The sequence below is a fragment of the Balaenoptera borealis genome, assembly GCF_965194805.1.
Source record: "Balaenoptera borealis genome assembly, chromosome: 6".
Classification (NCBI taxonomy): Eukaryota; Metazoa; Chordata; class Mammalia; order Artiodactyla; family Balaenopteridae; genus Balaenoptera; species Balaenoptera borealis.
The window spans coordinates 2015136-2040023 of NC_138863.1; the positions used below are offsets into that span (position 1 = coordinate 2015136).

The 24888-nt window shown below is 57.5% G+C and overlaps 1 protein-coding gene across 8 annotated transcripts in view; it reads left to right on the top strand.

Moving 5' to 3' along the window:
* The window catches only part of HDAC4 (histone deacetylase 4), a 292757-nt gene that overhangs the window by 213806 nt on the left and 54063 nt on the right, over nt 1–24888 (top strand). For 6 of the 8 annotated variants that reach the window (XM_082396983.1, XM_082396985.1, XM_082396984.1 and 3 more), the window contains exons 7-11: nt 5348–5479; nt 9230–9342; nt 12895–13011; nt 13101–13299; nt 17455–17693. In XM_082396983.1, coding sequence (XP_082253109.1) covers nt 5348–5479; nt 9230–9342; nt 12895–13011; nt 13101–13299; nt 17455–17693 — 800 coding nt within the window. The remainder of the gene's footprint in view (nt 1–5347; nt 5480–9229; nt 9343–12894; nt 13012–13100; nt 13300–17454; nt 17694–24888) is intronic. The other 2 variants (XM_082396981.1, XM_082396982.1) reach the window with 1 other exon arrangement.

The following is a 24888-nucleotide window of genomic DNA, read 5'->3' on the forward strand; positions in this document are numbered from 1 at the left end:
GACGGCCCCAGGGGACAGAGTCCAGGTCTGCAGGGAGCCGCGTGGCTGTTACCAGCTCAGGGCTGGCAGTGGCCCCTGGGTGGACACTCGCGCTGGGTGCCTTGCCGGGTCCCAGGACCGTAAGCCGCGGTCCACTGGGTTCCTGGCACTTAGCCTGCAGGGGGTGCGCTCAATCCAAGGCAGTGCCGCGTGCCCGAGCCCGAGCAGCGGCTGCCAACCCGCCTGTGTCTTCCCTGCGATTAGTGAGCGAGCAGTGGCCGGGTGCTTCCTGGGTGCCGGGCCCTGAGCTGGTGTGGCGGGCGGGGCGACGGGCCACAGTCCTCAGCCTCTTCCAGCCCCGCAAGAGGAGGTGAACGGCAGGGTCCAGGCCCAGGGTGGACGTCACGTTCCGCCTGCGGGGCCCGGCCAGGGAGGGGGCCCAGGCACGTGGAGGGCAAAGCTAGCTTTTCACCCCAGTACAGGTAGAACGGACCGAGGCCCCGTCTCAGGTCTCTGCAGGGGCCCTGGCCCGATGGGCTGCCTCTGGGGGGCCCCACTCCGCAGCCTGCACCCCAGCAGGGCCTCCACCGCCTGATAAGGGTCTGCCGGAGGCAAGGCGGCGCTCAGCAGCCGGGGCAGAACGGGGTGTCTCTGGTCACTGTGGCCACATGTTGTCAGTGAGTAAGCGAAGCTTTCCCTGCCTCCTGGTGAGCTGAACAGTAGTTGTGCTAGTTTATTTTACGTCCACGTGTAGCGTGGTTCGAGGTCACCAGAGAAGAGGGCACAGCCGCCTTTGTCACACGTGATGATCGCCTCTGCAGTTTGGGAAGGGACCGGTCGCCCCGTGGTCCATGCGTTGTTCTGATGCAGTTTGCGGAACCCGTGGCATCCTGGCGGCCTGGGCAGTTGTGGGCAACGCCCACACAGTGCACAGTTGTACCTGGGTGTGTTTTGTATGCGTCAGGTGCAGGGCGGTAGATGCCCTGCGGCCCTTGCTCAGGGCCGGGCCAGGGAATCGGCCCTTTCTGAGCTGCCGGGGCGGGGAGAAGGGGGTTCGCTCCACAGTACCTGGCCCTGCCGGGTCCCCTCAGCTTCCGGCCCCCTCAGGGGGCTTTTGTACTGGGCTGTCTTCCATCAACTTTGTGCTCATTACACAATGGGTGTGAATGTGCCCAGAAGGTTTTCAAAAAGGCTTTGTTGTGCTTTTCCAAAGAAACGTGTAGAGATGGCGAGTACGGTCAGGTACTAGGCAGTGTCTACGTTGAGAAGGGCCTCACTTCAAACTTCGATTTCTATCAAACTTGGACTCCTTCTCACATGAGAAGTGAGATCTTGAACGAATCTTTTTCAGATAGGCACTGTTCATGTCTGAGCTTGATGGCCACCTGAAATACGCTATTGAAACTACTGAGTAGGAAAGAGGGTGTAGAAAAATACCAGTCTTAAGGATCAAGTAGAGTGCTTTTTTAATTAAAAAATCACAAAAGGAATGCATACATACGACAAATTAAAGCATAAGTAAAATGCACACATCTGCATCTTACCCCCCAGAGACAGCTCCCATTACTGGTTTGGCACCTCTCTGCACAGATGTGGTCTGTGCCTTTGTGTAGGGTGTGCATGTGTGTGTGTGTGTGTGTGTGTGTGTGTGATGTGTACAGACAGTCTCTTTGTCAACAAAAACACCTGCTTTGCCCTTTGGCTGCAACTTTATTTTTCAGTTAACACTGTATCATGGATACCACTCCATTTCAATGTATTAAGATCAGCACCTTTTTCTATATTATCCCAACATGCGAAAATTACAGCAGTTGTAACAGTTTTCTAGTTTTTATTTTGCCCACAAATATAGGTCCCTTTGCTCACTGTTTCTGTAGGATAGACTCCTGAAAATGGAACTGCCAGTTCGGGTGAGCGTGCGTAGCGTAGAGAGCCGGGCACGCAGTCCCCTGCCAGCCGCTTGTGAGAGGCCCCTATCCCACGTCACTCGTGGGGTGCTACCACCAGTCACTCGAGCCGGTGTGATGGGTGCGGAAGTCACCGCGTCTCTGATGTTCCAAAGAGCAGTTCTGTCATCGTTAGTGGGGTTTGGGTGTCCCTGTTTACTTTCCATCTTCCCCACCAGGGAGTAAGCCGAGTGCTGTGTTGCAGAAGCCCTCTGCCCGCTCCCGTGGCGCGGGGTGCCCGGTGCTCCTGAGCCAGGCAGCAGGGCTTCCGGCCAGACCGTGTCTTTCCCGTCCACCCCCTGTGCCCAGCGTCTGCGACCATACCGGTCACCCAGGGAGCGTCCCTAAACGTCCAGTGTTTAAAGGCAGCTCAGCCATACGCTTTTCTCTTGGCTGGTTTTTTTTTCCTTGTTGCTTTATACGTTAATACCAATCCTGTGTCTCATGTACGCTACAAAAAATTATATTCTAGTCTGTCTTTTGTCTTTCTATTTTTTATTGTTATAGAAGTAAATAAATGTCCATAAATCAAAGAGCCCCGCAAGGTTCACTCGGGAAACGGCTGACCCACCCTGCCTGGCCCTGCCCTAACCCTTTCATTTGCTTAGTTTCCTGTGTGCCTGGGTTGTTTGTTTTTTTTTTAATTGAGGCATAGTTGATGTACAATATTGTACACCGGACAGTTTTTAAAGGTCATATTCCGTGTGTAGTTATTATAAAACGTTGGCCATATTCCCCATGTGTCCCTGTACTTGCTTTCAGTTCGTCCGCACGTGTCCCTGTACTTGCTTTCAGTTCGTCCCCATGTGTCCCTGTACTTGCTTTCAGTTCATCCCCATGTGTCCCTGTACTTGCTTTCAGTTCGTCCGCACGCTTTGGCAGATGGAGGAGCCCCTCTTCCACGGCAGGTAGTCCGGAAGCTCTGCTCCAGCCCGGAAGCCCCCCATGGCCCCTGGACCCCCCGCATGGTGTCCTGGGGAGACGTGGCCTCTTCCCTGGACTCCACGGGCTCCTTTGTGTGTGGTCTCCTTCATCTTGGTTGTGCAGCTCTTCCAAGCTTTCTGAGAAATGGCGCGTGGAATGTGAATCTCTTGAGGCCTCGCATGCTGGTGAATGCATTTATTCTGGCTCCCACGTGATGGATGATGTGGTTGGGTCTAGAAGCCACTTTCCTTCAGGACTTTCAGGTCCTCGTCTTGCCCCGGGAGTGGCCGCTGCAGAACCCGACACTGCTCGCAAGGTAGACCCTTGGGCCCTGCAGCTCTGAAACCTCTGTGGACGCCCCCCGGCGAGGGGCTGCAGGCCACAGCGAGCCCACGCTGACCCCTTTGGGGCACCGGGTCTCCTCTGATGGAGCAGTACACCTCGAATTACTTTGCCAGTGATTTTCCCTGCTCCGTTTGCTCTGTCCTCTCCTGGCGTTTTTGTTAATTTGACGTTGGGCCTTTTTACTCCCATTTTTCAGATTTCTCAACTTCTTCTTCAGATATCTTCTTTCTGCTCTTTCACCTTTGTTTGAAGCGTGCTTCACTGTCCTTTCAGGATTCCAAAAAGGGCAGCTCTGAGCACACGCACTCTCTGAATTCTGTGCCGCTGCCCCCGCCATGTCCTGGGCATCCTTGGTGGCTCAGTCTCCGCTTTCCTCACTCGCTGCTGGGCGTGGTGTCAGGACAAGGCGGCGCTGCTTCCAGATAGACTGACCTCAGTGCCCCTGAAAGGGGCCCCCACTGGGGCCGGGGGCCGCGCGCTCCCTTTTGTGGGTGCTGCACTGCCCTGGATCTCAGGCGCAGCTTCCGTCCCCGGGCCAGACACGTGGTTCTGGAAACCCTGTGTCGGTTCAGCTGAGATCTTAGTGGGAGAAGAGTTGTTGTTTCCTTGCCTGTTAATCTGGTGGGGTTTGGGCTTTCTTTTTTCTTTTTAAATAATGATAAAGTAAGAAACTCAGTGTAGAAATAGAAACAAATGAAATGTGAATCTACAGTTATCTCAAAAATGTAAAAATAGTATTAAAACAATAGAAGTGGATCCTCTAGCCGGTGGGGGAGGCTGCTTTGTAGTTGGATCCTTTTCGTCTTTCGACATGAAAGTCTTGCCAGGGAACCTTGCTTTATACACAAATGCTGCAAAGCAGAGAGGGCGTCTCTCCCAGAATCAGTGCCTCCAGAGCAGGTTGAGCCTCTGGGAAGGGCTGGCACCTTCCTTGCACATCTTTGATTTCTCTGGGGAGCGTCGTTTAGGGGGCCTGCTTCTCTCTCCTCTTTCCAGGATCCACAGAACAACCGTCCTTTGCCTCTGAGCCTCCTTCAGGGTCACCCGGCAGCCTGGACCCCCAGCCCTGCCCCCTGTGCTCCCCAAAGGGCAGAGTCACAGTGGCCGTGAGACACACACATGGCCCGGTTCTTATAACCCAAACCAGCTTACGTCCGATTCCGGGGGGAATTTGGTTGTGTTGCTTGTTGTTCTAGACAGCAGTAAACTTCCTGTTCCAGAAAGATTAAAAACAGCAGGGTAGCTGATTAAAAACAAAAACAAAAACAAAAGGTAAAAACTCGCCGGTTTGCAAATCCACAAGTAGTAGAAGCTTGAATGTAGTTGAGGAAAGCCTCGGAACACACGCGTCTCCGGGGTGGTGGTCTTACCACTGTCCTGGACCCCCGAGCTGCTGGCCTGTGGGGCTGAGATTCCTGTGTCTGGAGGCCACCGGGAGGGCCCCGGCTGTGTGAGGCTGCCCTCTTCCCAAGACGGCCCACCCCCGATGTGGGACTGGACTGGCCCGGCTTGGGGGGTGGTCTGGGCTCCAGGCGCAGAGGCTGGGACCACCGTGGGCTTAAAGATGCGGGTTTGCAAAGGGCTCCACGCACACAAGCAGAGCTGTTAACCAAAACCAAACCAAGCCTAAGCACCTGTGCCCAGGGGTCAGGCGAACACCTGCAGGCAGCATGGCTAATCCTCTCCCTGGGGCGGGTTGACCTTAGCACCCTCTCGGTGGCCGGGAGCTCGAGTGGGCAGCTGGCTCCTGGGCTGTTACCTGAGGGAGGAATTTGTGATTCTCAGGTGAACGGGAAAGTCTGTAATGTAGGGGTCATAGTAACATTCGTGGGCCAGAGCCCCAAAACCATCGCTGATGGCAAGGTTTCCTCCCAGCTCCTTGTAAACACAGTGGCCGCTCGAACGTGTATATAACCCTCTGTCGCAGACAGTTCACTGAAGGCATCAGGCACGTTTGAGTCAGTGTTTGGACTGATGGATGGGGCTGGACGTCTTCTGCCCGAGGCCTCAGGTTGCCGCCTTGCTCCACCCTGGAACACCGCATCTGGGTTCAGCTAATATTTACCCAATGAGCATAGTCTTACACTGCCCACGAGATAACCTTGACCCCATTTGTGTCTGCCTGCTTGTAATGGTGTCTCCTTTTCGTGCAGCTTCTGAACCCAATCTGAAATTACGCTCCAGGCTAAAGCAGAAAGTGGCTGAAAGACGGAGCAGCCCCCTGTTACGCAGGAAAGATGGTCCAGTGGTCACGGCTCTAAAAAAGCGTCCTTTGGATGTCACAGGTATGTTCGTGCAAACCCCGCTGCCCTCTGAGAGGCTCTCCTGTGCGCTGTCCCTTCAGCACCGAAACCTGCCTCTCCGCACGTCCCCACCGCCGCCCGCCCCCCGCCCCAAGGGCTCTTGTGCCCGCAGTGCCAGCCCCAGGAGTCCCAGGGCCACGGTTGGCGCCCCAGCAGGGGGTCTCAGGCCCGTCCCTATCCGTCCCTATCCCTGTACGGCAGCGTGTCCTGTTCCCGACCTTGACCCAGCCCGGCAGGTGAGAGCAGTCAGACCTCCTGACGTCACAGGAGACTTTCAGGAATTTTAAGTGGAGGCTTCCCCGAAGGTGGGGTTTTAACTGATCCTGCCCTAGCAGTGGTGAATGCCACGTTTCCTACCTGCCCCACTGCCCATTAAACAGTGTCTGAACCACTGGAGAGCGTGAGAATCTTCCTGGGAAGAGTGGGACGGACAGGGGCGGGGGAAGGAGGAGGGAGCCTGGGAGTTTCCGAGTCTCCGTTCACGCGCTGCTCTCGGCCCCCACCTAGCGGCCGCCTCGGGGAAGCACACCCACCAGGCAGAGCCCCGTCCTGGGATGCACCCCACTTCCCGACACACACCCCAGTCCCTAGGGCGCACCTCACTTCCTGGGCGTGCACCCCACTTCCAGAGGGTGCACATCCACCAGCCCTAAAATCACGGGACAGAGGGGCTGCTCAGGCGGCCTGGTAACAGGAGGGGCGGGACCTTGTTTGCACCAAGTGCAGGGTTTGGTGGGAAAACCAGGGCTCTCGACAGCGTCCTTCAGGGCCAAGTTCCCGGGGAAGGAGGAGGGGCTCCTGGGTGCTGGTGCTCCCCACGTGAGGGGCCGGGAACCTCACACTCAGATCTGAGTCCAGGGCCTGGGATGGGATGAGAGCCGGAGTGCCCTCAGCCCTGTCCCGCAGCCCGGGGCTGAAACCCCTAGTCCGAGGGTCTGCTTCTGGACTTCGTGGGTTTTGTGAAGCGGAGCCTGAGGCCTCATGCCCGGGGGCTCATCTTTGTCATCGTGTGGTCATTCTGGTAGAGAGATCAGGGAAAAGTGTCACCTCAAGATCCTCTGCCTGGGGGATTCCGTTCAGACTCGGGCCCCGAATGAGTTGGAGCGTGTGTCTCACCACACGTGGACCTCGTCTCTCTGAGGGATGCCAGGCCGCGGACGGCAGGCCCCTGCGTTTATTTCCAGTCCTGCCTCTGGGGGGACGGAGTCCCTGGCGGCTTCTTTCTGAGCGCCAGAGGCTCTGGCGTTCGTGCTGTCAGCCTGTGACTGTGTCAGGACCGGGCTGGGCACCAAAATGGTGAGCTGCGTTCTCACCTCCAGGGAGCTTCCGATCTAACTCCAGAGCCCAGATGTCACGTGTGGGGCAGCTAACGCACCGCACGCGGCCCCAGCTTGGCCCTGGGCTGTGTTACCCAAAGAGGGCACAGCGAAGGCAGCAGGGCAGGGCAGCGGTGGAGGCCACGCCGGGCCCGGGGAAGCTCTATGGGTGAATGCAGGCAGCACGGAGATGAGGGATGGATTTCCCGGCCAGCACACCCCGCGGCGGCTGGAGAGGCAGGGTGCTCTGAGCAGAGCTGGCTTTCCACAAGACTGGAAAATAAGGAGTTCCAGGCAGGGAGGGTCCCAGAGAGAGCGGGGGCACCTCCCCCGGGGTACTGGGGAGGTGGTGAAGGTCCCTGAGCAGGAGAGGTCCACAGCGTCACGGAAGCAGCTCCACCGGCCGGTACAGGGGGACAGGGAGGGACGGCGGTGAGACGCAGGCCAGAGGTGGTGCTGAGATGATGGTGAGACAGGTCCCGGGACGTGGCAGTGTCACTCTGCCTGTTCCCAGTCCCTCGTCAAAGCCGTGCCCATCAGGGAAAGCAAACGAGGGAATCAGCTGCCCCTCCAACACTATCCAGAGAAAATTGCCGTTAACATCTGAGCATATTTCCTTCCAGTCCTTTTTCTGTGCATTTGTCACATGCCCTGTGTACACTTGTATCCTTTCCTCACTTGATATCAGTCACAACACTTTCTGGCACCTTTAATGGTATTCCATCGTGCTGATACAAATAATATCATGACGATTACGCATTTATATTTGTTTTCTTAGACCAGATTCCTTGAAGTGGAATGAAAAAATAATCAACATTATTGAGTTGAAAACGGGTGAAAAGTTGGGAGAGATATATATTTTTTTATTGCCCCCGAAAGTTGTCGTGCTTTCCCACGCTCACCTGGGAGAATTTATCTGCCGATGCTGCTGAGACAGGCCCGCTTAAAGGAAGATGGGAGGGGCTCACCACGTGGGCGTCCGAGACAGGGGGATGGCTGACATGGGGGTCGGGGAAGCAAGCCCTGTCTTCACGCGTGAAGTGTGACACCTGCCAGCCCAGGTGGCCTTCCCAACCGCCCCCGGTCAGGGGGGCGCATGTGAATGTGACTTCACTGGGCGGAGACCAGGCTCTGGATCTGGTGGGAGGAGGGAGGGGAGCCGGGGCCTGAGTTCACCATCAGTGCCCCGGAGGGCGGGGCGGGCCCTCGAGTGGAGAGAGCCACTTGCTGCCAGGGTGTCCCGAGGGGGACCGCTGCTCGGTGGAGAGGATGAGAGCGCTCACGGTCCCCTGGGTTGAGGGGGTCGTGCATGTGCCCTTGGGGTCAGGTCTCCTTCCCCGAGTGAGCCGGGCCTGTGGGGTTGGGCGCTGGGGGATGGGCACTGCCGTCCACACCAGCACCCTCAGCCTCCTCACTGTCACCCCGAGTTCAGCTGGAACCAGGTTTCAGGGTCCGCCAGCCCCCGCGGGCAGCTCCGTGGTCTCGTGCGCTGAAGGGTGGCCTGCTGAGCACCCTCGGGGCGCCAGCTTAGGGACGTGGCCCAGGCCTCCCCTCCTCGAGCCTGGGAGCCCAGATCAGGGCAGAGTCTTAAGTCGTCAGTGCCCGTGGTCAGTGAGTACTCAGGAGGGAAAGGCAAATGGCTCAGGCTGGCTCCCTCTGGAAGGTTTTAACCAGAGGCTGCCATTGATAAACGCCGTTCAGCCAGACAAGATCCTCCTATTACGTCGCGTGTTTGCACACACAGCAACGGCGGCTCCTTTGGAACTGAGGGGCCGACCCGGCTGGGACACACGGCCGCCTCAGTCCCAGCCCCGATGCGTGGCTGGGGCCGCTCCCCCCGCCACAGCTACTTGGAGAGTATCTTGGGGTGAGTTTTCAGATAACCCTGATCAATGACAGAAGCCACCAGCTGTGCTCTTCCCTGAATGTTTGGAAAATGCAAGGATTAGCTCAAAGCACACGTTGACCGAGGGGGCTCTGTAAGCAAGCACAGTGGACCTGACCTTTCCCTGTTCACAGTCATTTGGCCTCTGTGTTTTCTTGCCTTTTGTTGTTAGAATATCAATAAGTGTTCAGGGTCTCTTTTTCTGGGGTTTACGATCATCTTGATGAGACTTTTCGAAAGGGGAATAAAGTTGAGAGTGTGCACAGCTTAGAAGGTGCCAGTGGGGCCCCGGTGAGCCACAGGCTTGCGAAGCTCACAAGGGGTCGCTAGCAAAACTGAGAGCAGGGAATTAGCTCCATGGCCCTTGTTTGGGGACCGTGGTCCTGTTCTTTCTTGCTGGGACTTCTGCCGTCAGCCAGCTCGAAGCAGAAGTGCAGCTTTGAGGACAGGCGGCCAGCGCAGCTCAGGGCCTCGGAAGCTGTGTCCTTGCCTGACCCGAGTCAGGCTCACAGGTGTCTCTCCCACCCCCAGACTCGGCCTGCAGCAGCGCCCCGGGCTCCGCACCCAGCTCGCCCAACAACAGCTCTGGGAACGCCAGCGCGGAGAATGGGATCGCGCCCGCTGTCCCCAGCATCCCGACCGAGGTCAGTGCCCAGCGCTCCTGCCCACGTCTGGTTTTTTGGCTCCAAAGAGCAGTTTCCAGCTGCCCTTCAATCTTGACTGTCAGGGGCAGCGTTTCAGAAGCATCTCAGGAACCAGGAGCCACTGACCACAGGGGTCAGCAACCCTCACCTCTGCCGGTCAGACCCCAGGTGTGCTACAGATTGAGAGGGATGTGGGTGCAGAGAGAGTTCTGGGAGAGCTCTCTCTGGGGGGCTGCTCCGGCCAGGTGGAGGGGCCCCAAGGCTGGCTGCAGGTCGTGCCCTTGACCAGACCTCGGTCAGGGCCACGTTCGGGGCCGGAGGTTCCAGAACCTTCGCTCCATTCATTCATCTCCCTCCTTATTCACTTTCTCTCCCCCGGCTCATCCCACAAGTGTCTCTGGAGCTCCTGCCTCGTGCCAGCCCTGTGCCAGGCACCCTCCCCCGCAAGGGCCTGCTTCCAGTCGTCTCTCCCGTGCCCACTGGGACGGGCGGGTGCCGACCGGTATCAGGGGCCCGAGGGCGGGGGCGACCGCTGGGGAGCCGGCTGCACACCTCGTTTCCCTGGACTGAGCCAGCGGTGCCGTGTACTTCCTGCTCAGACGGTCCTCCTGACTGCAAGGTTCTCATGAGGATTTTTACGTTCCTTCCAACTTACAGGAGGCTATAATTTATCAAATACTGGTATTTACTTTCTTCCTTAAATATTTAGAAATGAGTCCTGCCCTTCCAGAGGGTTGACAAGTCTTAGCTGGAGGACACAGGCACACCTGTCCACTCCATTTTCATTTCCAATTTCTAGACGCTTAAGGTATAAGCAGATTTTTAGAAACTAAGATGACTGCTAGAAATGATTTTGTACTACTGCCTCTGGCTTGCCGAATCCCCATTTTCTTTTATTCTTTTCCTTTATATGTCTACTCCTTTTATTACCTGTGCAGTTCAACCTACCGGTTTAAATACTTGTTTACATTATTAAAAGTTTTAACAATCCTTCTCTGTGGGACTGAGTTCATAGCTGAGGTCTACCTGTAATTAGCCTTAGAGCTTGGCCTAGAAATTGCTACCTGGAATGAGATGTGAGTGCTGGATGTGGCTTGTCAGTAGCTGTCATAGATCCTGATTTTATTTAAAACGGGCAGTTATGTACCTAATGGTTCATGTTGTAGAGATGCCTTATTTGGGTGGATGCCAGTTTAAATTATGTGTTAATTTTTACAAATCACATGTTAATGTAAATTAAGCTACTGCAGATTAGTGGACGTCAGAGGATTCACAAGAAACGTAAAGAGTGCAGTTTTCATGTTTTACGTTAGATATTCATTGTGATCGTGGGGGTAGTCTTTGAAAATCTGATCACAGTTGGATGTCCTTTGTGGATTTCAAGTACAGTTAGAATGGGACAGTCCTCTGAGAGCTCCTCCTCCAGTCCAGAGGTGAGGCGGGGTGCTCATGCGGGAGCGAGGCCCACCGGCCTGGCACCCCCTTTCCCTGCTTGACTGAGGGGCGCTCAGCAACCTCCACACCTCCCCCGCCCCACTTACATGGAGGAAGCAGGGCTCCCCGGACCCGTGGACAGCCTCTCCCCAGGGGAGGACATTCGGCCGATGCCGAAAGCCAAGTGTGATTCGGGGGCATGCAGAGGGCGCGCTGCCCCGACCCTGGCCTTTCTGGGCAGCTGGGCAGCTGAGGAGCACGTCTAGGGCAGATGGAGATGGCCGGCACCGGAAATGCGGACAAATCAACATACCAGACAATTCCCAGAAGGCCGCTTTAGTTCTAAAAATAAATCAGGTAAAAAAAAAAAAAAAAAAGCCTTGGTTATAAAGAGGAAATGACAACTTTCAAACATTAAATGTTTGCTTATTTTGTTCCTGGACAAATCCAGGAACAAAATCGTGCTTTCCTTGGCAATCTCAATCACTTTCTCTAAATCATAGCTTGCTGATTTTTTTTTTTTTATCTAGAAAAAGGACTACTTTTTAAAGTAGCCTTTTAATCATTACTGTACAGTTGAATATGTGAACGAACTAAAGGTGGCCGCAGCCATGTCTCTGGGGAAGATGCACTAACTTCCCTCCCAGGTGAAGAACGCTGGTCCTTCCTGCTCTGCCCTTAGAGCATGAGGACGGAGTTTATCACGTGCGTGTGTGTTTCCAAGTATGACACCATTAAGCCACCTAGGAAATTCTGCAAAGCACCGAATACCTGCGCACACGCCCTGGGGTGGTAATCGCCCTGTCCTCTGATGGACTTTCCAGCCGGGGCTACAGGTAGCCCACCATTGTTTACAATAACTTGTGACAACTTTCAGCTCATATTTTTTTTAACCTTGCAAATGAAATTTTAAAGCACCCAAAATGTTTCTCATCCTTAATTATGTAGTCCGTTGTGAGAAGAACTAGGAGAGAATTGGTTATATGTCCAGCGCTAATGTTATTTTCCATGACACCACCAGCTGGCGTCACGGCAACCACCTTCTCGTCCTCTTCTTCCTGTGCCCTTGGTCCCGCACACGTCACTGGGGGTCTAGTGAGGGAGGATACAGTGTGAATAGGACAGTGTCCTTTTAGCAAAGAACCTTCATTCTAGAAGCAAAAAGATGTGAAATACGACAGCAATTCAAGTCCTCGGGGACTGGTACTTAACCACACGTGATAAATAAGTTCCCAAGTCATCAACAAGATTTTTCCAACCTGAACGTCCCCATGTGTAAACGTGCCCTCATGGATTTATCCTCTGACACACTGTAGCACAGCGTGGAGAGAGCGCTCCTGTGGCCAGGTCTGTGTGCGTCCAGCTTTATCTCCTAAGAGTGCATCCTGAGGGTGGAGTGGGATTTTAGGATTTAAGGTTAGATCCCGGTTTTAAGGCTTTTGACATGGATCGCCAAATTGTCCTGCAGAAGGAGCACGCCGATTTATGATCCAGCCAGCAGTGTGTTTCTGTTTCTCTGGGTCAAGGTGCTGTAGTCATTTTTGAAAATCTTTGCCAACTGGATAGGTTTTTAAATGTTTTTAGATTTTTAGATATGTTTTTAGATTACTGATGATGTTGAGTATTTTTTTTCTCCATACTGGTTCTTCTTTGTCATTTCTCACTAATTATTGTTTGATTTGCATGCTCTTTATATATTGGTCTTTGTCTCTACTATACGTTGCCAACCTTGTTGTCACCATTATTTGCCTTTTATGTGAGGGGATTTCTCTGGTTTCTACCTCTCATGTTATGTTTGGAAAGACATTCCCGACTCTAAGAATATATTTTTAAATATGTTGTCCTAGATTTTATTCTGATAGTTTACAATGATGAGTGAACTGAATAAGAACAAAACAAGAGAGTGAAGGATTGTGAATCAGACTGTAGTGCTTGTGGCCTGCTTTGAATGCCGTGTTCGCCCCCGTGCTGTCCTCGTTAATAGATTTCTGTACTGGGGATCTCAGAACTGGGCGTGGTCTGCCCCGAAGTGTTTTCTGTGGTCGTTTCCCTTGGCGAGTGTCACCCAGGCTTGGCGGTGCAGAGCCTGTGTGATGGCCCTGTGTGCTCTGTCCCCAGACCAGCCTGGCGCACAGACTCGTGACGCGAGAAGGCTCGGTGGGCCCGCTGCCCCTGTACACGTCACCATCCCTGCCCAACATCACGCTGGGACTTCCCGCCACCGGCCCCTCCGCGGTAAGTGGGCGCCCACGGGTCTGGGTGGCAGTGGCGTGGGGCGGCCGTCCCAGGCCCCTGACTCCGGGAGCCCGGTTGTGCCTCTCCAGGGGGCGGCCAGCCAGCAGGAGGCCGAGAGACTGGCCCTCCCGGCCCTCCAGCAACGCATCTCCCTCTTCCCCGGCACCCACCTCACCCCCTACCTGGGCACCGCACCCCTGGAGCGTGACTCGGGGGCGGCTCCCAGCTCCCTTCTGCAGCACGTGGTCCTCCTGGAGCAGCCGCCCACGCAGACGCCCCTCGTCACAGGTGAGCACGCTGCGGGCCGCGTCAGGCCTTCGTGGGCTCCCCGGGAGGGCCGGCGGGGTGGCTTGTCCCCCGCAGACCTTCTGGACTTGCCCCTCGCATGCCAGGCTGTGGCCGGATACACCGAGTCCACTCGCAGAGCCCGGTGCGTGGAAGCAGGAGCGTCAGACACACCTGCCGGTTAATTTCCCGAGAGCAGGCTGACGGCCCCTCTGATGGGTCTGCCCTTTGGGTCGTCGGACACGTGATGGAAGCCCAGGGTTGGCTCTGGTGGACAGCGAGCGGGTTTCTATTAGCAGTAACATTTTTGTTAATGTGCCCCATCTAAGGGGTGGTTATATTTAGAAAAAAGTAGATTTGCTATGAAATTTGCCTAGCAACAACAGTGTAAAAGTGTTACTTTGCGAGTGACGGAGTGCGTGGGGCTCACCATGAAATGAGGGGGCCCTGCCGTAGGGTCATCACCCCAGGTCCAGGCCCCATCCAGCAGGGTGTTCAGCTTCCTCCCTGGGTTTTACAGGGGTCTACCGAGCCCTGAGTATCAGCGGGGCGGCCCTGACCTCGCTCCCTCCTCAGCTGTGAGGTGCTCTGGTTGCGGTGGTGACTCTTGGCCTTTTATCGTTTTTAACCTTCAACCTCGCTCTCTCCCTCACTTCCCTGCTGGCCTGTCTGTCCTTCCTGGGGGTCTCGTGGGCCCTTGCCCGCCCCCTCCCTGATCCTGGGATCTCTGGAGTCACCCTACACTCGTAGGAAGGCCCGGGAAGCCCTGCCAGGGTCCAGAGCTGTGCCAGTGTGGCCATCCACATTGAAACTGAAAGCTAACAGCAGAGGGAAAGGTTTGACGGGGAGTGCCACGTGTGACTCATCGGGTGCTCATGTGGCCCCTGGCTGTGGGGCAGCAGGAACGTGGAACACTCCGTCAGCCCAGGAAGCTCTCAGCCCCGGCGCGGCGCTTAGCCCCAGCTCTCAGCGTGGAAGCAGCCTGCGTGGGCCTCCCTCTCTCCTCCCACGCAGCACGCGGGAGGCCGCTCGCTCAGCACTGGCAAGGCCCGCTCGGCGCCTTCTGGACCCACCGCCCTTTTCTCAGAGCGCTTTCTCTGCATCAGGCCCCGCTCAGGCGCCCCCGGCCCTCCTCCCGGGCCCTCCGTGCAGGCAGGTTCTGGGCATGCATCCGCCCCCCGGAGAACAGACGCTGGGCTGTCCCTGCAAACTTGCCCCCCCCGTGGGCGCCCCCGCGGTGTGTGATGCTGGAAGGTACGTACACAGTAGACATTTCTGCGATGGAGCCTGTGCCAGGAGGGGTGTCTGAGCAGAGTCAGGAAGGGTCATTCACTGCAGGTTTGCCTCTGGCAGGTTCCCGGAGGTTCCCCAGTGGTCGACCCACGGACCCGCCTGCTTGCTGGTGGTCACTATGGACAGACAGACAGTGTCAGAGCTAGAACCGCATCATTCCACAAATACTCAGAAGCAGGTCCCTGTGGGAGGGGCAGGCTGGGCCCTCCCCCCGCCCAACCCAGCCGGCCTCTGCAGGCAGCTGGTCACCCAGCACAGAATTTGATCCTAATTAACTGTGCCCTCATGCTTGAAAGTTTTACAACATATACTGAACACCAGCTGCTTTTGAGTTATCGTCAAAAACTCCTGTTAATGATCTAAGGGGTCATCTTTAGGTTCTGAACCGGAAACTACCTGCCCGCTGATGGGTTCGCTACTGGAAGGTCAGGACGTCCAGTTTTCAGTGACGCTGACACTACACTTGTCCCCGAGCGTGGTAGCCCCACAGTTTTACCCTCCAGAGGCACTAGAGTCAAGTTTGGGGTGAGTGGGATGGGGGTGAGAGGTGAGGTCTGGGGGCAGAACAAAACTGGGGTCCAGCCCGAAAGGCCTGCGCCCCGGGCAGCTCCGTGTCAAACCCAAGCATCGCCGGCATCGGGGTGTGTAAGGCCTCTCCACCGTCAGCGCACGGCCGCGCCCCCGCGGGAACCGCGGCCTGTGTCCTCTGGGAGGCGTCGCCCGGTGAAGGCAGGCGTCTGCGCCGTCGTCGAGCTACTGGAGGCCCAGATCAGAGGGAGGGGAACCCTGGAGAACCCGCAGCGGCGGCAGGAACCGGAGTCCCAGCGTCGCCGGCCCGCCTGAGCTCCTTGTTCCTGAGCCTGAGTCCAGCCGGACATCAGATCTCCATGGAATTAGTATTCCCTCTAGAAACGAGAGAAGCTTCTCTGCGGGATATGATGCGGGGTCGGCCCAGATGACCCCAGCGCAGGGCTCTGCTGTCCCATCACCTGTTACGCCCTCATCCTTGGGGGTCCACAGGAGCTTTAAAAACAACAAGGGATGTTTTCCAAGAAGGGAGCTTTTCAGTAACTAAGTAGCCTTTTAATCCCATAAATGTTGCGTTTTGGGCTGACGTCCTTATCCCCTCCATGAAATGGTTTAATCCCCCATCATACCTACATCAACAGTTGATGAATTCTGAAAGACCTTCTTTACGATGATGCCATTCTTTTTTTAAAACTTTTCTAGAAAGCTGGGGAGAGAATGATTCTATTCTATCCCTAACACATTTTGAGTTATTCAGTTTAATTTAGTAGCCAAGCAGACAATAACGTTTAAGATAACTTACCTTTCCAGAAAACTACTGGTTTGGATAAAAAGAGATAGTGGCTTAGGAAACTGTGGTTGATTAACTTTTTGAAAAGGTAACAAGGGACAGTTTTGCTAGGGTTGAGGGTTTTTTTTCCTGTTGGCACAAAGTAGTATTTTTAATTCAGAAATAGCCCCCACAAAGGGACCAGGAAAAGACTGAGAGTCTGTACCCACCGGGGGTCTCAGGCTCGACTAAACATGGCAACACAGCCCTGCTGGCTTTGGAGACCCTGGGGGAGGGAAGGAGCCACCCACCTGTCAGCAGGGCCACCTCAGGCAGGGGCCCCGTCACAGGAGCCAGCCTCTCCGGGCAGCCGAGAGCTGGCGTGTCAGTTCACCTGCTGTTTCTCCTGGTCAGACACCCTGATCTGGGGTCATAGTCTGCCTGAGTGATGTTTAGATGTTGTTCAGGTGCCAGGTAACAGACACTCAGGTGGCCTGGGATGGGTTTGTTATACCCTTTTGCCCATGGAACTAGGGAAAAATGGTAAACTATCTAAACCAACAATTTGTAAAAGAAAAAATACTGGGACTTCCCTGGTGGCATAGTGATTAAGAATCCGCCTGCCAATGCAGGGGACACGGGTTCGAGCCCTGGTCCGGGAAGATCCCACATGCCGCGGAGCAACTAAGCCCGTGCACCACAACTACTGAGCACGTGCGCCACAACTACTGAAGCCCACGTGCCCTAGAGCCCGTGCTGTGCAACAAGAGGAGCCACCGCAATGAGAAGCCCGCGTGCCGCAACAAAGAGTAGCCCCCGCTCGCCGCAACTAGAGAAAGCCCGCACACAGCAACAAAGACCCAACGCAGCCAAAAATAAATAAATAAAAATCAATCAAAACTCATTTAAAAAAAAACACTGATGGTTGGAATACAAAGAAATACAGAAGGAAAAACGTTTACCTTCCTGGGTTTTGCATGAGGAGGTTGCATTTTAAAACAAGATTCAAACACAGATTCACACAAGACCCTGTCCCGTCAACATAGATTCTTAATTTAAAAACTTAGTCCAGGCACGGGTGCGGCCAAGCTGCCCTTTTCCTATGCAGCTGGTAGCAAAACCTTTCCAGAAGTTCATAGAAAGAGATTTTGGCGATGTGCATCAGGATTTTTTAAAGTGTTCATGCCCTCTTTGTGTATAAAATCTGTGCTTTAAGAGAACTTTAAGATGGTTTGATCCCTAGGGACCACTGATCCTCACATCCCGGTTCTGGGGGCTGTCGGGGCGCGGCCTGCTCTTCCAGGATGCTCTGGAGGCACCAGAACCCTGGCCCCTTCCTCAGCCGGACCTGGGCCCCTCTGAGCGCGTTCGTGCCGGGGCTACTCTCGTTTACGGCCTGGACCTGGGTGTCCGGGGAGCGGATGATGGAAGGCCTCTGCCCTGAAGCCCAAGCTTAGAGCAGGCCCGGCGGGCTGCAGGGAGGCGGTGCCGGGCCGGCCGGCCTCCGTCAGTCACTCAACGGCCCTCTCCCCTCCCCTCTGCCGCCTCTCCCCCTGTGTTCTCTTCAGACCGCTATCTTGCAGGCCTGGGAGCGCTGCCCCTGCACGCGCAGCCCCTGGTGGGGGCGGAGCGCGTGTCCCCGTCGGTGCACAAGCTGCGGCAGCACCGCCCGCTGGGCCGCACGCAGTCGGCGCCGCTGCCCCAGAGCGCGCAGGCGCTGCAGCACCTGGTGGTCCAGCAGCAGCACCAGCAGTTCCTGGAGAAGCACAAGCAGCAGTTCCAGCAGCCGCAGCTGCACCTCAGCAAGGTGAGACCCGGGCCGCGGGGGGCGGGCAGCGGGGCCGGGGCGGGCTGTGCGTGCGGCCGGAGCGGCTGTGCGTGCGGCCGGGGCGGGCTGTGCGTGCGGCCGGGGCGGGCTGTGCGTGCGGTCGGAGCGGCTGTGCGTGCGGCCGGAGCGGCTGTGCGTGCGGCCGGGGCGGGCTGTGCGTGCGGCCGGGGCGGGCTGTGCGTGCGGTCGGAGCGGCTGTGCGTGCGAAGCGTCTCTTTCCCGGGCGGTTTATTCTACTTGCCCCACACGGTTCTCTGGGGTCTCTTAAGGGCACTTAACCCTATTAAGCAGACCCGCAGCAGAGAGTCCCCAGCGGAGGCACGGGGCCCCCAAAGCACGGGCTCCGAGCCCCCTGGCACTCGTGCCCTGCCCGCCTGTTGCAGCAGCCTCGTCGGAAGGGCTCCCGCCCAGAGGTCTGCATCCTTCCAAGGTCTGGACGGTCACTCCTGGCCCCCTTTCAACAGGAAGCTGCGGCAAGGTTAGCGTGGTCCTGCTGGCCATGGAAACAGAGGAGCAGCAATTCTGAGTGGCTTGTTTCAAACGCTCACATTCGAAGTGAAGCCTCCTTCTGTCAGAGAAGGAGACGAGCCACTTCGGAACGTGGTCCAGCGGTTCCTCCGAAGGTTAAACACGGAGCGACCACGTTGCCTGGCAGCTCGGGGGCGTCTGTCGGGGAGAACTCAGGGCGAGGGCCTCACAGCAGCGCTGCTCCGGCTGGGTGGGCCGGGGGCAGCCACGTGCCCATCGCACGGTGCGTGGTAAACAGCGCGTGGCACGTCCGTACGATGGGACGTTGCTCGGCCACAAAGAGGAAAGAAGCACTGACACAGGCCACACGTGGGTAAACCCCGAAAACGTGGTGCTGCGTGAAAAAGGCCAGGCACAAAAGACTAAACACATGGTGCGTGATTCCATTCACGTGAAACGTCCAGAACAGGCAGATCCGTAGACAGAAAGTAGGTTGGTGGTCACCAGGGGCTGGGGGTGCGACGTTTCTTTATGAGAGCGTGGAAACGTTCCAAAAGCAGGTTATAGTGACGGTTGCATAACTGTGTAAATATACTAAAAAACACTGTGTTATACAATTTAAAGGGCGTGAATTTTATGCTATGTGAATTACATCTCAATAAAGCTGTTAAAAAAAATAAGAGGATGAGGTGATAGGAGGCAACTTTGGGGATTTTCTGAAGGAAACGTGAGAACGCTGGCAGATTGGGGGCAGCGAGACCTGATTATGGATGTGTCTACTTCCCGTGAAAGCTCACCCGTCATTTCCCCTTTTCGGGTGGGTCACCTGTGCTCCACTTGTCAGATGCACTTAGGCCTCTGTCTGCTTCCCTGGGGGATGGAAGGGTCAGGGAGGGGAGGGGCCTAGGGAGGAGGGAAGGGTCATGTGTCTAGGTGCCCAGCAGGTGGGATGTGCCCGGCAGGTGCAAGGTGGAGAGGTGAGGGGGGGCCCCGCCCGCGGGGGGCCCCGCCCCCCGCCCTCTCCAGGGATGAGGCCAGACGCTCAGGGCAGGCCAAGCCCAGGCCCCTGCTGCCCACCAGGCGCTGGGACACAGGCTCACCAGCCCCCACCCCAGAGCCCCCTTGGCTGTGCGGGCTTTCCTACCAGACAGCACAGGGCGGTGTCCGGAGTGGGAGGGGCCACTGAAGCCAGCCCCCAACTCGGGCAGGAAAGGCACCTGATCAGGGTGGGCGAGTGGGGCACCACCAGGTGTCAAAGCGTCAAGGGCACTTCACGTCACCTTTCTAATACCGACCGGCTTCTTAATTGTACTACGTCATTAACGGAGTGATGAGTAGGTGGTTTTAGGAAGACAGGAAACACCTGTTCACGTGTGGTACATTCTTCACAGAGTGATTTAGCAGCTGGCTGATCCCCTGGATTTTGTTCTGTGATTGACTTGTCATAGCAAACGACAGTTGACTGAAGTGTTTGTACGCTGTTCTCCTGGGATGTGCAGGGAGCTGACAGTCGTATCTAGTACCGCCAGCACTGACATTTCTGCCCTTCATCTTGGGGGGCTCGTACCCCGACGGCCCCCGAGCCAGCTCCCTGCAGCCCTGGCCAGCCTGCACCGGGATTGCAGCCGTTCCTTACGTGCTTCCCTGCTTGTTCAGCCTCCATTGTGAATATGAAAACTGGGCCTCGTTTGCTTGGGTGTCTAATTGTGAGTGTGTCCAGTGACCTTTAAATACTGGCCTGCTCACCGGTTAGGTTTGGGCCCTGAACTCTAGTCTGGCTCTTAGAAGCTTCTTGTTATGAACACGGGTTACGTCCGTTCTCATTTAATTGACGAGAGGGCGCTCCCAAGATCCTGAAGGCCTTTGGGAGACGAAGAGCTGATCCATTTGTCCCGTCTGCTGCTGCATCACCGCTGACGTTTCCGCTGTCGCACTTGCCCGCGGTGAGCCTCGCTTCCTCTCACGGAGCCAGATCTGCTGTGACCGGCCCGGCCTGTGGGTGCAGAGCTGCGTTTCACAGACGGACAGGGAGAGAAACAGACCTCTGTCTGTGGCCGTGGCCCAAGGAGACTGGCTGCACACACACCGGTGTCACTGCTGAGAGAAGACCCCTGGCGGGTGTGTGGCAGGCCCCTCGGCGTCACAGGGAGGCCGCCACGTGGGGACAGCCCTCCCAGCTGGGCCCTCGCCAGCTCCTCCCTTCCCCCCCCAGACCCCTTCCCCCTCAGTGTGGAGTTCCCCCCCGACCCCGAGAGGTGCTGCATCCTGCCAGGCCCTGCCAGGATGGGCTGCAGGGATGGGGGTCGTGCCCCTGGGATCCCTGACCGTGAAGCTGCAGGGGGAAGGGAGGGGACACTCCTCACCCAGGCCGACCTGGGAGGCGAGGGCGGGTGTGCCCGGGCTGGGGGCAGGAGCCCCGCCACACGGGGCAGAGGACACACGTGGAAACCTCTGAGGCTTGCTCATCCAGTCCTTGAACCCTTACGCCCGTCATTCATGGAAAGAAGTAGAGCACAGCCCACAGACCTCGCGCTGACGTCCACAGGCAACACGTTCACACCACCCCAACCCCGATGGCCCGGCTCCACGCCGACGGACACACGCCCGGCACGAGGGCCCCGCCCACGTCTCTCCTGAGGGGACAGCCCTCCTCCACCTCCGGGGCACTTTACAGAGTACGTGCACTCTCCCGAAATGTCAGCCTCGTACGGGACACCTGAAGACAAATTTTCACCTGTAGCTGGACCCAAATCAGACCAAAAAGGCTACGAGTGGCGTTACTGGAACAACGGAGGAAACTTAAATACAGGTCAGCAGGACCACACACAGTTACTAAGTTCACACGTAACACACAGCGGGTACGGGTACTGAATTCATCTGTAGGACACAGCAGATACGGCAGATACGGTTGCTTAGCCCCGCCCTCAAAGCGCCACGGTGGACGGTCTCCCGGGGTTCCGGGGAGAGCGTCGTGCTGACACGTCTGCAGGCTGGGTCCGGCAGCCCGACGGCCCGCGGTGGGTCAGCAGAAGGACAGGCGGCCTCTGCCACTGTTTCCACGGCCCGCCGACTGTTGATGTCCAGGCGAAGGGCACGTGGAGTGTCTTACACTGTTCTCGAAACCGTCCTGTAGTTTTGGAGTTGAAAGGAAAGTGCTGGAAGAAAGCGAGGACTGAGCTTCTGTCCACTGAGCGCGCCTTCCCGTGGCTGCTCTCCTTTTCTCCTCGGTGATCATGCTCTCAGCTTTGTCACAACCCGCTTTCCTCCCGGACGACGAGGACCCTCTGCCCTTCTGTCGCCGCTCCCGGGGCCTCCACCTCCTCTGCGTCCCCGGATGTACTTACCCACTCAGAGGCCGCCTGCCGTAGGGCCCGGAGCAGGCCTGGCGGCCTCAGGACCAGGCGCAGCTTGCGGGTGACCCCCCTGCAGGTCACCCTCGGGCCACGGCGCTGCGGCCTCCCTCCTTCTCCAGGTCCCCTGCAGGGGCCCCGCCCTCCCCCGTGGCCTCCCCTGCGGGAGCCTCTCTCCTGGTCCCTCTGCCCACGTGGCCTCCCCACCTCCCCCGAAGTACCCGCCCCCCGGCCCTCAGCCGCCTGGGCTCCCTCCACAAGCCTGGCTTGGAGCATCTGTGCTCCCCGCTTCCGTTTTCCATCTGCCCAGCCCTCCCCTCACTGCACCAGGACCCACCTCCCTGCTGGCCTTCGGCCCCCTCCTGGCTGAGCACCCAAGGGTCATTTCCCTGCAGGCAGTCCCCTGACCCTTTGGGATCTTTCCACGGAGCGGAGAGGAGGTTGCCACCCGCTCTGAGAAAGCACCTGCCTCCTGGACCTTCGTCTGGAGGGTGAAGTCCATGGTGTGGGGAGCCCCCATCCCCGTGCCCTCCCCCTGCTGTCCACGCCCCCGTCCCTGTCCCTGTGTCCCTCTCCCTGACCTCCACCCCTCTGTCCATTGTTGCCAATTCTTTCACACCCTCGCCCTCCAGCGCATCGCAAGGGGCCTTGGCCGCTCCCATATCCATCCTGGCTGCCGTCCCCCCTTCCTGTTTCCCTCCCCATCCCTCTGCCGTGGCGTCCTCTCACCGGGTCTGTTCCCCAGCCACCTTCTCAGGCCCCACGCTCAGTAAACCTCCCATAAACCCCACCCTGTTACCTGTCAGACTCTGCGCCAGGCCCTGGGGGACAGCAGAAACGAGAGAACTTTGACCCCATGGATCCTAAAGCCGAGGCTTATAATGCCATTTGCTGAGGTTTAGAGGCGCCTGCGGACCTGCGGGGGCCCGGGAGAGGCCCAGCGCCCTCTTCCGGCAGAGACGGGTCCTCCCTGCCTCAACCCCCCACCCCCAGTCGAGGGGCAGGTAGGGGGGCAGTCACAGTCTGGCCCCGAGTGGACTCTGTCCAGGCACGAAGCTCATCATGGGGCCTCGCGGGCTCCAGGTGTGTGCGAAGCAGATGGGATTGACAAATCTCAAAATCATCAAAAACAGACTTTCAAAACACTTTTTTTTTTTTTTGATGAACCACTGTGAGAAATCCGTCGAAGCACCTGCATGTAAGGTTGGCGGATTGTTTACTCGAAATAGAGCTTTGAGCTTGTCTGCCAGCCAGCACCCTCCCGCCCCGGCTTTCTCTCCACTCACACCCCCTCGCCTTCTGCTGAAGCGGCGCTGACCTGCTCCCGGAGCTCTGGCCGCCTTGTTCCGGCTGCACTGGAGCTTTCTGATGAGAAGCTGCCATGGGCGGATGTAAAGAAAGGGCCTGGGGTCCCCATGGCTTGGCTTTCATGGGTTGCTTTCCTTTGCAGTGTTCATTACAAACAACTTAAGGGATGATCACATAAAATAAATCCCTAGCCCAATCGAAATTCTGTTTTCTCAGCAAAGTAAGGCAGGCGCTGAGGAGGGCATCTATAGCTCAGTCTTCCTCTGGGGCTGGGCCCTGGTACCCGCCGGGTACAGCTGACCCCTGGCTGTTACAAGCTAACGGAATACCAGCACTGGCACAGTGTCCCGACTCCATCCCTCGTGGGCCAGGCTTCACTGCGTCCAGGTGCGGGTGAGGACACAGGCGGCTCTGTAAGGGCTTTTTAAAATACAAACGCCCAGGGCGAGAAAACGTGAGGCTTCCTTGAAGACTTCGCTTTCCTTCTAGAAACAGAGTCAGGAGTGGTGGCAAGATTCGTTCTCCCCCGCAGGGCAGATCTCTCGCACGGCAGGGACCTAAACGGGGGCTTTCGAGAGCTTCGCGTCTCCTTAAAGCCCCGACACCAGTCACATCTGCCCCATTGACTCCTTTCCCACAGCGAATGGACAGACCATGCATGGAGAGCGACCTTCAGACTTGGGGCTTTGAAATTTGGGGCATGTTCTTTCACAGCTTACAGAAAGCCAAGCAGTTCACTTATTAATGTGCTCTGAGACATTCCTTGTGCCCGAGTCCCCGCGTCAGAGGAGGGGTCCCCGCGTCAGAGGAGGGGTCCCCGCGTCAGAGGAGGGGTCCCCGCATCAGAGGAGGGGTCCCCGCGTCAGAGGAGGGGTCCCCACGTCTGCTCCTCTTTCTCAGCTTCTTCCCGGCTCACCACGTCCCCTCAGACCCGGGATGGCCGAGACCTCTGTGTCCCCAGCACCTGTCTGTCTTCTGGCCCCCGTGCCCGGGGCGGCGGCCTCATCACCCGAGACCCAGGGCGCCATCCTGGACGGCCCTCCCTCTGCGGTGTCCCGGGCCTGGAGATGCTGCCCCCTTGCTGCTGCACGGCCCTGGCCTTTCCCCACGTCACAGCGGCTAGGGCAGGCCCTTGTCCTCCCAGGACCTGGCGGGCCGGCCGACCACAGCGCCTACTCCTGGGATGTGCGCCTGCTGGTGCCCCGCGCACCAGGCCAGGTCCCCGCCTCGTCCCTGTCGGGCCAGGCCCTTGCTCTCTCGCGGCCCCCCCGTGTGCATTGATGCTGGCCTTGCTCACTTTCCACCTTGACCCTCCCACTCCCTGGATGGCTCATTCACTTACCCAGTCATTCAGGCGAACGTTTAATGAATAATTACCGCGTGCCCCGTGGGTAAGTCAGCAGTGGCCCCTGCCCTCACCTGAACTGCAGGCTGCAGGTCAGGCGGCTGTGTAAACGGCAGCTGCAGGGCTGCAGCGGCTCCTGCGGCTGGAAGAGCCTGGGGCTGTGAACGCAGGTGAGCATTACCCGGCCTCCGCCCGGAAGGCCAAAGGATGCCTCCCGGAGAAGACCGGAGGCCTAAGGGGTGTCGAGGCGTCAGCCCAGGGGGGTCCGGGAGGGAGGGAAGCCGTGGGGAGCCCGTCGGGAGGAAACTGCCGTGACGTCTGGATGGCCATGGCGTGGTTGGAGGGGACGGTGGCAGGTCAAGGGGGGGAGGCTGAGCGGGGCCGGACGGCAGAGGAGCAAAGTAAGGACGAGAGAGGAAGAGTTTCAGGGGCTTAGGCGGCGTGGTGGCACGTTGAGAGCCCACTGTCCCTGCCACACGGAGGTGGACGGGAGAGGGGCCTCAGGAGGCCGTGGCTGTGATCTGGCAGGAGACGCAGCTTGCCCGGGGCAGGACGGGAGCCGAGCGTGAGGACGGGGAGAAGCGCGCTCCCCAGAGACGTGAGGTGGGCAGAGCTGGGCAGGCACGGAAGGGGGAGGGCCAGCGAGAGCCGGCGCCCTGGGCGTCCGTGTTCAGCCGAGGTGCGTACCAGGCCGTCGGGTGGT